The 14,831-nt window shown below is 42.4% G+C and overlaps 2 protein-coding genes across 3 annotated transcripts in view; both read right to left on the bottom strand.

The window, feature by feature from the left end:
- Window positions 1-172, bottom strand: part of LOC115327181 (cytochrome P450 3A24) — a 49,169-nt gene extending 48,997 nt beyond the window's left edge. Inside the window, exon 1 of the mRNA XM_029988136.4 lies at window positions 65-172. The gene's annotated coding sequence lies outside the window, so the exon portion shown is untranslated. The remainder of the gene's footprint in view (window positions 1-64) is intronic.
- A 5,075-nt stretch (window positions 173-5,247) lies between these two features.
- LOC8053809 (cytochrome P450 3A8) overlaps window positions 5,248-14,831 on the bottom strand; it is a 74,997-nt gene continuing 65,413 nt past the window's right edge. For both annotated transcript variants that reach the window (XM_040499284.2, XM_029976739.4), the window contains exons 10-15: window positions 14,313-14,460; window positions 12,385-12,545; window positions 7,368-7,459; window positions 7,120-7,263; window positions 5,598-5,760; window positions 5,248-5,492 (exon numbers count right to left, since the gene is read on the bottom strand). In XM_040499284.2, the coding sequence (XP_040355218.1) occupies window positions 5,412-5,492; window positions 5,598-5,760; window positions 7,120-7,263; window positions 7,368-7,459; window positions 12,385-12,545; window positions 14,313-14,460 (789 nt within the window). In that variant the 3' untranslated portion in view covers window positions 5,248-5,411. The remainder of the gene's footprint in view (window positions 5,493-5,597; window positions 5,761-7,119; window positions 7,264-7,367; window positions 7,460-12,384; window positions 12,546-14,312; window positions 14,461-14,831) is intronic.

The following is a 14,831-nucleotide window of genomic DNA, read 5'->3' as shown; positions in this document are numbered from 1 at the left end:
TTTCTGTTTTTTCCGCGTTCCTTACCTAATGTCAATGCGCAATGACACAATAAAGAAAGCTAACCGAGTCGACAAAAGACAAAGCCGGAAATGAAAGCACTAACCGAAACCGCAGGTACCACAGTCGCCTCACAACAACAAAGTCACAAGAAGGTGTCCGGCTCCACTCGAGCATCAAGGGTAACTGGATGGAAGGCAGTAAAGGCGCTACTCGCACGGGCTGGAGAGGGGACACGCCGAAAGCGAAGGGCAGCTCGGGCAAGGGAAAAAAATATGCTGCCCTTGAGCGACACCGCCTCGCGTGTGCATGGCAGTCGCTGATTATCTTTTTGTCGTTGATCGGAGGGAGAGGGCACTGGACGATGTCACAATATCCTGAAGAGTCTTTCTTTGCGACCGCCCTGAGACTACGTCAATCGGAGGCGGATTGCGTACGCCGTTCGGGTCGACGGAGTCCCAGATGATCGTAGACTATGCATAGGGTTCCATATTTTCGCGGTTATTAATCTTAGAATTCGAGAGTGTTTCGTAAGGGTTTATTTTTTGTGCAGATTCGGTGTTTTTCGGTGGACAGTGCTAAATGTACAGAGTAGACGGACACAGAAGAGCAACAAAGAAAGTAAAGAAAGAAAAGAAGGGACATAGGAGCACAGAAGATATGATGAACTAAGGTATGCAATCTAATAAAACAATTAAAGTAAAGAGTAGAACTACTAAATACATTCCATGCACACACACACAAAAAGACGCTCAGACATGCACGATTTACATTTCTGAAACAAGCCAAATAAAGAAACTGCTTTTTCGTTTAATTTTATTCTCTAAAGCTAGAAAGAAACCATTTTTTAGACCACCTGAGACTGGGTGGAAGAAACACGACGACGTCTCACCTGCGACGTTGAGACGTCGTCGTGTTTCTTCCACCCAGTCTCAGGTGGTCTAAAAAATGGTAAACTTACACCAGCTCGCCTGCGCCCTAACTGTTTTTTCTAGAAAGAAAATCAGACCTTTAACACCTCCAACGAATGTGCCTTCTTATCTACAAGTCAAATGTAAGAAATTATCCGCAGCTGATTCTGCATTTTCAGTCGTGCCTGCAATGTTGCCATCTTCGGCACCCATCATAAGTTGCAAGAAGTCGTCCAGCCGTTAGAAAAATGAAAAAAGTAACCACTTTAGGGTACACACCGGAACAAAAACTACACAGAGCGTAAAAGCATAAATCAATAAGGATATAAAATAACCATCATATTGAGCAAAAACGAAAGAAGTAGAGGTCTATATTGCAACTGCCTTTCTAAATGTATTGTTTAATGGTGGTTTGTTAATTCCAGGTTGTTTGTTGTTCAAGAAATATCAAGTAACGGCCTTGTACTTTATGAAGTCGCTTTTTGAGGGTCGATTCCAATAAATGTTTCCGAATATCAGATTTTTAAGCACTTCGGTATAAATAGCGAAAAACTATTTTAAACAGTAAACAAAAGAACTCCGTTCAGAAAAAAGAGAATATCGCCTGACATTTCCGTTATTCCCATCTTTTGTGTTTATTGAAAGCTTTTGTGATGACCATAAAGCGATATGTTCTCACATATCCCCACAAGTGCTTGAAGCCCTGACTTACACCAATATTTATGTGGCTATTGCGTGTATTTTAGACACTAAAGGGAATTTTTCCAATTTCAAAATAACTCTCATTTCTCCAGACTACCGCAGGAAGTTGAGCTTACGAAACACTCAACTAATTCTTTCAAATTTAGGGAACTGAATAGGCACACAAATAAGACGATTGAAAAATGTTTTCCAGTATTTGATATTCAGCTTTTAACAGTACCTTGTTTGTAGCAAAAATAGTTTTACACCGCTGATATATTATTCTTCTATAAAACATTCGCTCAAAATTGTATCATTAAATAACTGAATCCGTTAAATGTACGCACCTCTTCTATACTCCTCAATATGGCATTCGGTGATGGTGACATAAATAAACTTTATATAGAGCATAATTTGTTTAAATTTCCTTAGATGCACGTCGGAACTGGGTAAAAGCACGCAGTCTTCAATGTCTCGGAACATTATTTTTCCGGCAGTGCGGTGACTGGAAAATCTAAATTGAAATGCTTAGCGTGCTTTATTATATGGCAGGTTAGTGCACAACCATCGTCTTATTATTTAGCACGTCAACTGGGATTTGAAAATGCCTTACCTTTGGCAGATCTATTTAGTTATTTCTATTATTGCAGAAATAAGTCACAAACATGTGATTACAAAAATTTGTACATTGTCCGTTAGGCACAAGATGAAAAAAACACATTATTTTTAAGAACGATTTGACAAAGTAACACAGTAAGTAATATGGCATTTATTTCTCAGATATTGTCACGAAGGAACAGCCAAGGAAACAAAGAATAATTGGGGAAAATGAAACTTTAATGGGGCGAACTTGCGCCCAAAAATAAAAAGGAAACTGAAGATAACAGGAGAGCGTCGCGGGCGTCGAAGGCGGCCGAAGAGCAGAGTCGAACGCTGAGGCGAGACTGACCCAGGATCGCCATGCGGAGCCATTTATGTACCGTTGGTTTCTGGAACAGTCGGTTTAGAAGGTTCGGCGGCGAGAACATTCGCACCTCGAACAAGCAACAAGATTCTCGAATTTACTAGAACACTAAATTGCAAGGATAAACAAAAGACGCGTTGCTCCCAGGAATCGAACCCGGGCACTTCGCGTGGGAGGTAGGCACGTTAACCATTGGGCCACGTCCGCGCTGCCTACTGCGCGCGCAGCCATATGTCGCTGACAAAATATCGAACTACAGCGTGCGTCTAAGGCGTTGCACATCACCACGGTGTCGGGGGATCGGTAGCCGAGTGGGCTAGCGCACACCAGCTCGGAGCACGTGGAGCGAAACGTCGCGCTGCAGAACCCAGGATCCTGGGCTAAATCGCCACCCCTGCCCGTTTCGATCTGGATGAGCATCGTACCGGCGTGCGGTCCTGTATCACTACTGCCTGGTGCACCTTAAAGACCCCAGGCTAGCCGTTGTACTACACTGGCTAAATTCCTAATCTACAGCAAGTTCCTCGTCGCAACTTTGAAATGGCTGACCAACTACACGGTGTTACGTGTATAAATATCCACACAACTCCAATTATTATTTACCACGGTGTCAACCGCTCCGCCGAAACGGCTGAAGTAGTTCATCAGGGCATCTTGCGTCGATCTTCTTTGCAAAAACCCTGCGCGATTGCGTTACACAACCAGCTTTTTACACCAACTGTTTTCGTCTAGGGGGATCCACCACTTCCAACCCAGACCGCAAGAAGATCCAACTGTTCTTCGTCCGAAGTCAATCCCCACTCACTGTCGCAATCTCACGCACAAACAGTCGCACAAGTCCTCACAAACATCACCGCAGTGCGCCAGGTCCATCGAGGACTGGTCCCGCTCCAATGTTCAGCCTTTCATAAAATGTGTCCGGTCGCAAAAAACAAAAACAAAAAGAGAATAGACGACCGTCGCACTACTTGGTGCCCTCGGCGGAATTGTCCTCGTCATCCCTGTGGTTCGGCGACGAGTCCGGGCTCACGTCTCTGCACAGCTGGCCGGGGGGACCCGAGTCCGCGCAGGGCCCGAATGTGGGTCCCGGGAGAGCGGCGAAGAAGCCCGGAGGATCCGGGAAAGGCCCCAAGGCGTGACTCGGGCTCAGGTAGTGGGGAGACCACAGCCCTTGGCGTTCGTTTTTGCTAACTTTTGCTAATCACCCAAGAGTCAGGGGAGCCTACTCCGGGTGTACTCAAACGCGCTGCACGTGCTGGCGTATGCTGCAGTAACTGTTCTGAAACAAAAACTAGAACCACTAAATAAGCTAAGCTTCAGGTAGCTTCAGAATAACGATGCCGAGGCATCTTGGTGGTTACAATGACTGTTACCAGTTCCCTGGAACGTTTTCTGCTCTCGCAGGAATCGCAGAGCAAGACGACATCACCTGAGCTTTCTGATACTCTGTCCAAAAGCTCATGAATTCGCATTTTCTAACCGTAACAATGGTCATTTCCACCCGCTCTGCACTAAGCACCGAAATGGCGGCGCCCACGAAAGAATGGAGAACTAGAGGGCCAATATTCTAAGCGTATCTAGCAAAAACCATTAAGCGAACGGGACTTTGCCCGTGCATTTGTCACCGCCTCACTGTGATTACTTATTTTGATTCTTTTCTACGAGTACTGCTAAGGGTGGTTGTAAGGGTGTGACTACCGAGCAGAAAATCGAATCTATGCCACACGTTCATGACGCCGCGTGATGGCGCTCGCCCGAGGGTCTCGGTTCTCTATTGCAGGTGCGGTAGAGAAGCGCTGCGGTTCCGCAGGTCACAAAAATCGCCCTCGAAGTGCAGAAAGTTGATATTTTACTACTCGAAAATTCCAGTTTATCTATTGAAGTTTAAGACGCTAGAATGGAGTGAATACCAACTGCAAAATTAAAACAAACTTTAACAATCTTGCGCTGGCGCCGTAGCGTGCTTTTCACTCTAAAACTTGACAGCGGCATTTTTGTTCTATTTTTCTTTCTTTCATATATTATAGGGCTGGGCGTCGATTAAAAGTTTTCACGCTATTAATCGCCACCCTTTAATCCATTAATTAATCGATTAATCGGTCTCGTCAACATCCATGCATAATATTTTTAAAAAGTCAAAAAATTAACATTTGTTTTCTCGTTTTGCCTTTGCTGAACCTGACGTAAAGGGCCTAATACACAAGTTTTATTATGAATCAACTTTGATGTGTAGTTACGAACAGTTCGAAGGCACTGACACATTATTACTTCAGCTGCATGCGGTAAAAGGTTTGGTGATATTATCCGGCAAGAGGGACCTCCTTTGATTGTTCACACTATAATCTCTCCACTTAAGAATGACGAAAAATCGGTGAGGTTATCTTCATTGAACTGTTTAACGCTGAAAAAGTGAGTGAATGCAACCTCCAGGGATGACACCAGCTTGTGCAATTATTGTGAACGATGAAAAAGCCCCCCCCCCCCCCCCCCCCCCCCCACCCCTTTCCAATTGCCTATAGGATAAGAAATCCCTCGTCCTGCAGATGTCCCTGCAGAGGAGTGTGACGAAGAAAAATGGGTTTGAGTGTATTTCCAATTTGTGTTGGCAGAATAACTGTTGTAACTGTTGTCTTCTATGCAAGAGACTTGAAGTACCCGGATGTATTTGTGTCAACTTCAAAATCAAGGCCACGCAACGTCAAAACACTTTATTAATGACCTGCAGAAAACACGATGCGCTCGATTGCTTCAGCATAAAATACATGACTCTCATTGATTATAGCATTATAATTGCAAGATCCATACTTTTTATCATTTACTGTGAACGGAACTAACGTAGATAAACTGTTAAAGTAGTTCACGCAGTTCTCTTCCTTATTCCGATTGTGATGTGCTTGGCGCTCAAAACCGCAGATCCTCTAACAAACTCAAGCGGGACCTGGAAACGAAAAAAAAAAAAACACATTCGGGTGTATACATGCATGTTGTTTTTCTCAGTTATGGGCTCTTCATATAAAATGAGACCTCGAGAAGCCATGCTCACCTTGGTGTTTTTGGTAGGAACGAATTCGACGCTGTGAACGGAGTGCAGGAGGGACAACTTGACGGCCTCGAGGGCGAATCTCATGCCAATGCAGTTCCGAGGTCCCGCTCCAAACGGAAGGTATGTGTATGGGCGAATACTATCAATGTTCTCATCACTGAACCTGTTGGGGAAAAAATAGAAAATATACAAGTCAATAAATTCGATCCAACACCTTCTTTCTAATACGATTATCCCCGAAGTTTGTCCATTTAATTAGCCGCATTAGACACAAAAATGGTGTTTCAAAATAAAAATAAAGTAAATACATTAGGATCTGCACAGGTATACCTGCTAAAGATTTTGGATAGTAGATGCCGACACACGCTTCTGGCGTCACACCGCTGCGGTGGCACTGCCGTCGACATGACACTTGTGTAGACGCACGTTGGCGCGCACGCGCAGTACACCCCGCCCCGTCTAGGAAAACGCAGGCTTGATTATAAATGGTGCGTTGTTCTATAGCAGTGGTTCTCAACCATTAATGTTTCGCGGACCCCTTGTAGATTGGCGGAGATGATGGTGGACCCCGTTCGGGGTGAGGGGAATAGAAAGGTATAGATTAATCATGACAATGATTTTATAAATGAATATAACTATTTTATAGTGTGAAGTAGACTTATCTCAACGACATACACATGAGAGAACTCACCCGAAAATTGAAACGTTTCTTCTCAATGTGAAAAAAAGACAACTTATATTGGCGGGCATGACTAATGAGACAGGGGTTCGCGGACCCCCATTTGAGAACCACTCGTCTATAGACTTCTAAATATAAATGTAAAACGTACTTCATTTCAGCTTATGATTAACCGCAACGGAAGCTATGAACCATTTTTGTCGATTTATCGTTCCGCGCGTAGCACATACTTCGCGCTCCGCACGTCGCTTCGCCTAACTGCAAGGTCACGTGACACCCTCCTCCGAGCTATGGATTGGTTCCGGTGGCTCGCAGCATCCGTTGCGTTTCATCGAAAAGTGAAACTGAAGATGTCTCGAACGGCCAATTTTCGAGTTCGACCAGGTTCTACTTTTCGGATTTTTAACGCGAAGCTTAACACACGTCAGACTGTAGCTCGTGTGAAGTTTGACTTTGTTCGCACCCGTGATGACTGAAAAACGAAATGACGCCACGTGGCGTCCTTTCGTTTCGCAATTGCTATATTTTTTAGTGTATTGTTTTCGCTGTTTCGTATTAATACACTTACAAAAACATTAAGAGTATATAAATCTGCGTCTATATTGTGTGGAGATAGGTAATCACTTTATAAAATATAAAATGAACAGCTTTTTAGATTATATGTTTCACAGAATTCAAAATATTGGTGTTGAAGTTGGGCAACGCTGTCCATAAATCGAACTTTGTCAAACTCAGCTAAATGTTTGAAGGTTTGACGAGCCAGTCGAACCTCTAGGTTTGAGAAAACTTCACAATACCCTACGTAAAACAAATATATATATATAAAAAAACTGTGACACGAACCTGTTTGGGTCGAAAGTTCTGGGATCAGGAAAGTATTCTGGGTCGTGATGCATTGAATAGACTGGCACGACAACCACGCATCCTTTTGGAACTTTGATTCCGGTGTCACCCAGAACGTAGTCATTTAGAGCAGATCGCTCTATTCTATTGAAAAACAAAACAAAATATATGACAGCAATGACAAAGATGGCATATTAAGATGAAACTTTAGGCACGCGATACCCTGAACAGTGAACCAGTTGCCTTACCGAACTTGCGGGGGAAACATCCGCAGTGATTCTGACACGACGCCGTGGAGGTATTTGAGCTTCGATACAACATCCAGGCTTGGATCCGGTCCCTTCACGTAACAAGGAGAGAAGTATGAAATCATTTTACAAGCATCTACGAGTCAGAATTGCAAAGATTAGCCAGTGTTATTGAAGAATAAGTCATCCTTTTATATTCCTGGTTTTTCTGCAAAATCTTTCATATATATCTAAAAATAGAGCGTTCGAGAAAACAAGAAACTCTTTTCGGGAAAGAATTACCAGCCACAGTGGACGTCATGGATTTCAAAAAGACAGTAATTAGCAAAACAATTACCTATAATGTACTAATTAACGTTTTAACTAGCGAACATAAAGATATGGCTTCAATTAGAAATATGCTGAGCCTAATTGAAAACCTCTCAATCAGCTAATTTTATGACGACTTGAATCACGAGGGCAGCGCGGGGGTGTGTCAAGGTTACCGCTTGTGCAGCAGGTGTAAGGCAGGCGTTGGGAAGACGCGGATGCTAAGAATATCACCCGCGCATTCGCAACCCCGGCCTTGCGTCTGCAGCGCAAGCGGTAACTTTAGTGCGCGTGCATGCACCTCACGTGCTTCAAGTCGTCCCACAATTGACTGATTTATGGGCTTATGGGTTTACGATGAAGCTCAGCAAGTTTCTACTTGGAATCATCTGTTTATATTCGAGGATTAAAAAGTTAATTAGCAACTTCTACGTAATTATCTTGCTAAGTATAGTAGGCATTTTGCAATCCTTGAAGTCTGCCGTGTGTGGCAGTTTGTTCCCGCAAAAAGCTTTCTTTCTTCTAAACCGCCCTAGTTTGAAAAGTTTCGGAACGTGTTCGCAGGAACACCAGGCAGGCTCTTTTGATTTCATTCAGCCATTTTAATGATCAGTATGGGTCTTCAGTTCTTGTTTAGTGTAATAAGAAGATTATACTGCAATATATACTTGTCATGATTATAATTACTTTGGTATTTTTATCCCATAAATGTATATTCTTCTTGCTCGGTGCCTTTGATATATTTACTTGATACACTGCACAACTTGTGTAATTATACTGATACCGACATCAGCCTGAATCATCAACCGAATCTCATATGTCTGGTGGCATTTCCAAATATATATTCTGCCAATGCTTGGTGCTGTTCTCAGATGTTTTATTAAGCTAAAATTATTTAAAAAAATGTGCATGAACGAACTATCCCCAGGATACTCTTCATTTTTATAAAATGCAGAAGATATATATTTATTTTATTAGAATGCTTTAGTTTCTGCGGTAAAATGATTGTCTAGATTTATCTCATGTTTTAGCGAACATCGGCTAACGTTCCCAGCGTAAGATCATACAGAAAAGCGATTTGTGCCGTAGTAGTCAATGGCGAGAGGCCAGTTTAGTAAGGTATACAGAGAGTTTCGAATAACATGGCCTTTAAATAGTGTTGCATTATTGAATACCAACTAGTAAAAGAAATTGATAGTCTTAATTAGAAACTTGCTGAGTGTCATCACAAACCACTAAATTGGTAAATTTTAGAACTGCTTAAGTATACTCGTGGAAAACGTGGTAAAGCTCAAAAGTTCCTGCGTGTTTTGCGCGCACCAAACTGGCAGACCGAAAATTCTGATAAGAAATGAAGAAAACTGAGCGAGCATGTTAAAGTTTAATGCATTTTTGAGACGCAGGAAAGAATGATGCACGCACTTCAAATCTTTCTAAGCTTAGCTAATGTCCTTGTGTTAGGTGTTTTGGCGGAAATGTATAATTGAATTGTTTATTTTAAGAAGTGAATACCTTAATTACACAAAATGAATGCAACCTAAATTACCATAAAGGCTAAATGTCACTTGATGATCGCAATACGGTCGCGAGAACATAACCTTCCCCGTAAAAAAATAAGGACTGACTTCCGCATGTTTTCGTTTGCTGATTCTTTTAAAATATTAGAATTCAAAGTTAGGGTTTCTTTTCGACTCTAAACAAGGGGTCTGGCGCTTCACTAATGAGTCCCCTCCCTCCCTTAAAGGGCCCATGAAACAATTTTTGGGTTGGGATAAATCATTTTAGATTGGGATTTTACTAATAGAACATCGTTCAGTGGGCCAAATGAAAAAAGGTAGAAAGTCAAAAGCCTGACATTCAGTGCGAAAATTTGAAAACACAGCGGACTATTTCGTTCCTTCTCCCCTTCGTAACCGCTCTGCCTTTTCACTGGGATACATCCGCGGTCCCAAAAGCGTGTCATCGGGTCCAAACTGACGTCACACAAAACCGGACCTCATTTAGTGCCTTCACCCCTAAGCTGACATTGTGGTGGAAGCTACGCGCGCTTGCCGGACCAATCAGCCACCTCCGTTTCATCACCTGACTTCATTCTCTGCAGCCACATTTGCCACGCTTACGTGGCAAAAGTGTGGCTAGCTCAAGGAGCACGTAGCTTCCACAGCACTGTCAGCTCAGGGGTGAACGGGCTAGGGAAAGAAACTTTTGTCTGAGTTTTGAGCGACGGGCTAATCTTCTAGGGGGAGAATGGATGTGTCCGGGGATTACACAAACCAGGTTCCGAGCGAGAGGGGCCTCCCTTCTTTTCGTCTTCTTGAACCGTTTGGTGGAATGCGCGATTTATGAGTTGAGGAGGAAAGCGAAACAGGAAAAAGTTGGGAAAGCGTTTCATGACCCCTTTAAAGATAAAAAAGCGGTGCCGTACATGTATTCCATTCACTAGAATGACAGCATACGGCAAAGGCTCAGCCTTGCCAAAGTTTCTGAAGCCACGTGATAATCTCCACAGTTGCGCATTCTGGTTGGTCTTTGACGTAATCTCGGAATTCGGGTTTTCACAAATCAAAATCGAAAGTATCATTTAGGAGGAACCGTATACCATATTGTAGTTGAACGGCACAAGACTGGAACGAACTACCAGATGATAAAGTGAGCCGCGAAAATGTTGCCGCTTTAGTGGATAGGCTGGGCAGGCGATCTTGCATTATACCTTAGCTTTGAGTGTCTTGCGATCATTTATTTTTGCATGCATTCTCAGAAAGTGTACTAAGTCCAACGTTACACCCAGTATTCACGTGGTTGTTCTAATTTTATGCATAAAAATGTGATATCAGTTAGGTTTTTTCTTGCACTCTTGTGACTGCCCTGAAGACGACGAAAACTTTAACTTGATAAAGAACACATGAATAAATGTGCTTACAGGCATTTACCGAATATCTTGATTAGTAATGCCATACTTGTTATTTAAATTGAAGACAAGAAATTCATAATTAGATGTAAATTGTCTCATAGGTACAACCATCATTTTTGTCATTTGGCGTTTCATGCGTACAAGGTTTTGGAATTGATTTCGTGTAAAAAGTTAAGTTTTTTGATGCTGATGTTTTGAATTTGCTATAGTTGTAGGGTGTCTGAAACTGTCGTAGGAACCTTTTGTTGAAGGGTGGTGAGCTGAGCTAGTAGGTAAGCATTACACATGGTTACAGTCAGCGAGCAACGTGAGGAAACTGTAGAAGAATACGGGAGACAGGATAGACGCTAAACTCACTACTCAGTATTTCGTCTACAGCCGAAGCGTTTAAAAACAAAACATCCATCGTTCTTTTACTTTATCTAAAGGGAAGTTTTGCTTTTAAATGCTTCAATGCACTAAAGCCATTGCCTCGAGCCCTTGAGTTCTCGTGATATGAGCACATGCCTGTTAAGTAATATCATCTTCTTTCGTCTGCTCTTTTGGAGGAAATATTCAGTTGTGAGATGAGCGTCTATCCTGTCTCCTGTATTCTTCTACAGTTTCCTTACGTTGCCCGCTCACTTTAACCTTGTATAACCTTTTGTTGACCTTTTTGAGCACAAAGGTAACGGAACGAGCCGCGTCTAACCTATGCAACTTTTGAAGAAATAAAATGATTGTAGTTTTCAAGATCTAATAACATAACATTGATTTTTTAACAAACATTATTTTTCTCTTCGTTTATTCCACCAAGCCAGATTTGAGCGGATGACCACTAGAGACCAGGGCATATCCTCTTGGCAACCACGCTGATTGTTAGTTAGAGGCAAGCTAAAGAGGTTCTTGAAAAAAAACGAAGAAACAAGGTAAAGGTGAGTTTTAGAGTTTTTTTTTATCCCGTAAATATGAATATTACGTTCGTGTTCCCCGTGTTCTAAGAAAATGTAACCAAACGTGAGAAAAGCACGAAGAACCCCGACCAGTCGCTACGTCACAAAATGATATTTCGGCCGCCAAAGGCGTGTCGCTCGTGTGGGCAGAGCGTGCAATAGCAAGATGCCAGGTATATTACCCCGCACTGACACCAGTTGTGCAGTTTTCTTTCTCGTTTATTTTTTCCTTTTGGAATATAGCAAGTGTCCGCGAGCATAACTTTGGTAAGAGCTGAAGATGCGCCAGAGCGGAGATTCTGAAAACTGCATTTATAACGTAACGCTTCGGGAAAGTGCTTCAGCGGTACTTTGAAAATGATTTCCTTGCACCAAATTGAAGAAAAAAAAAGAAAATCTCAATACTTGTGATCCTGGAGGCCAAAGGATGACGATTTAAGTACTTTTACTCGAATGCAAAGCGCTTCAGGTTTTCTTTAAAAGTCTAGGTCTGAGTTTCCTTTAGCCTAAACAACACAGTCAATATAGTATTAAATAGCCATCATCATCATAGAGATATCGATGGAGTTCCATGAACAAGGCGAGCATGTTGTATAAAACCATTCAGCTTCAAAATGTTTTACTAGAAGCATATGATTGTGATATTGAACAGACCTATAAAGTTCTTAACAATCTTACGGCGGCATAGCTTAAAATGAACCGAGCACTTGGACGAGGCATTTTAAGTGTAGAGTAGTTAACCCCTCGCCTGGCTGTACGTGTGGAGTTGTTATAAATAGAGCCAGCCTTTTTCGTTTCCTTGTTTTGGAATCAATAAATTTTACACGCCTGGCGGTGTGTTACGAATATGCATCCAACGGCTTACATGTTGTTTGAAGCACTCATCCGCTTCTTCTCTCAGCTTCGCTTGGATTTCAGGATGCAGTGCAAGAAGGTAGACAGTGTATGAAATAACAAATGACGTCGTGTCTTGACCCCCAATAAAAAAGAGAAGACACTGGGCCATGGCCTCGTCTTCAGTTAAGGCTACGAAAGGTGAAAAACACTGAAAATTAGTAAATGCCAACAACTTTGGTTTATTTATTTCATAGTGTTAAGCAATCATAACACTAGTTGTTTGCTTGACTAACTTTTTGACCGTGTAAATCAGCGGTCGACGTCCGGCGGCCAGCTGAGCAGTAATGTAGGGCCCCATGCACACCACCAAAATTGACCCCTCCCCACCACACACACACGCGCACAAGGACAAGAGGTATGTTCGGTTGCAGACCCAGTATAACCGGCCGCATTAACTCCGAACAAGTTAGAAAGATTTTCCAGATAGAACTTCCTGATTAGCTGATCCAATGACCTGGAGAATGCATCTGGAGCGAAGGACTATTGTAAGGTTTTCCGCTGGCCCCCCTTAATTAAAGATCTAGGAATCTAGGAAATCTTGCAGCGGCCTTGATCGAAGTGTTCGCTAGAGCACGTATATATCTGCCAACTTAATTTTACAATATGAAGACTGAGGAGTTAAACGTGGTTCTTGCGAATGAAAGATGAGCACTTCCGAAATATTTTACAACTCTCGGTTCAGTGTTTCAATGTGAATGTTTGTATCTTGGCAACCAATATTGAACACGCAAAATCTTACAGAGGGGTGACTCGAGCAATTGTCAGTTAGTCTGCCTGAATCAAGATAACGCCTGTGCATACCACTTTTAGTATCTGATAGCTTTTTTAATCTTCACTTCCTATAAATCGAACCGCCCCCTCCCACCCCTTTCTCCAATCTCCGTTTCTGCGTCCGGTCCACTCCGCCTCCGCATTGGGGCGATTTGGTCCACTGCAGCAAAAGGCTGCCGACGACTGGTGTAAATAGTCTAGCTACACAGATGCAAACGCGGTGAAAGGAGATCGTGCGTCAGACACAACTCAGGCATCGACGTATCAGAACTTGGGAGTCACAAAACCACGCATGGTTCCACGTCATGCATCCTTTGGAGCAGCAATTATGAAACACGCAGTGCAGTGAAATGTCGATTGGCTAAAAAAAAACACATATGCGTGAGGTAAAAAGATACTGGTGAACGATAGAAAGCGTGGGCTTTAAAAGGAACCATAAGGGATAAAAATGGTTTAGTGGAAGCAGAATAAATGAAGAAAAGATGGAAAAAGACAAGAGGAAAGAAGAAACCGGGAAATGCAGACACTGAGGAAACGAGGCAAAAGACTATGAGAGGCATCAGAAAGAAAGGAGCACAGGAACGGTGTGAAACCAGGTGTGTGATAACTCAGCTCAGACAGTCCTTTCGGCGAAGTTTTTTTCGTTTTCTGAAAATAGAGGGCCTTAAAATACCAGAAGGAGCAAAATTTGAGACAAACTTCGTTTGGTAACGGCTTGGGTGCCTTTGCGCTATTAAACAAAACAAGTGGCAAAGGTCGGCTTCACTGCTGGTAGCTTGGCTGTTATCTGGCACCTTTGGGCCTAAATTGCCAAAGCGGCCGATTCAGGCTTTACTGCTGGTTCTTCGATTCATAGATGGTATCTTTAGATCAAGTCTGGCACTTAGGCATTTATGCGGCGAGCAAGAAAAAACTTATAGAAACGTCAAAGAAATGTACTCTGGCACTAACTAATGCCTTGGAGCAAAATTCTCTCAGGCTAAAGTTAAGCATCTAGTATTGTGAAGCTTGTACCAAGTAAGGCGTGCTACCCGGAAAGCACCGGGAAAGGACAGCCGGTTTAGGATGTGTATCCAACACATGTCAAATAATTTTGTCTTGCAAAACAACGAAGACAAAACAGACCTTTCACGCCTCCAAGAAACGAGGTGTCCGTCTTGATCTCCGAGTCAAGGTTGAAGAGTTTCTCTTCGGTCGATTGTACAGTTTCAACCGTGGTTGCTATGCTACCATCTTGGGCATCCATCATAAGTTGCAAGAAATCTTCTTGCCTCTAAAAAGAAGAAGTAAAAAAAAAACTTTACAGAAGGGTGTGCACGATGTTAATATAATGATATGATTGATATTTCTACTCGCTTAATTCCCCAAACGTATTTTCACATAACTTTATCTCATTGATCTGAAGGGCATCCTTTTAAAGAATTTATTACACGAAGAAGAATTAAAAGAACACAGGATACACAACTTACCACTTAGACGTAAGAAAGGAGAAGAAAAGCAACACAAAAAGTGAAACAGGATTTTAGTCGATTAAGGTACGGCCAGTGAAGCGATAATGACAAAAGTGATAAAATGATCGCTGAATACAAAAGAAAAAACTATATTTAGTAATCTCGCGCTACAGTGTTGCAGTGTAATACAAGT

This window comes from Ixodes scapularis, unplaced genomic scaffold (genome assembly GCF_016920785.2).
Source record: "Ixodes scapularis isolate PalLabHiFi unplaced genomic scaffold, ASM1692078v2 PGA_scaffold0__279_contigs__length_252992795, whole genome shotgun sequence".
Classification (NCBI taxonomy): domain Eukaryota; kingdom Metazoa; phylum Arthropoda; class Arachnida; order Ixodida; family Ixodidae; genus Ixodes; species Ixodes scapularis.
Note: the sequence above shows the minus strand (reverse complement) of the source record. Positions and strands in the feature narration are given on the sequence as shown.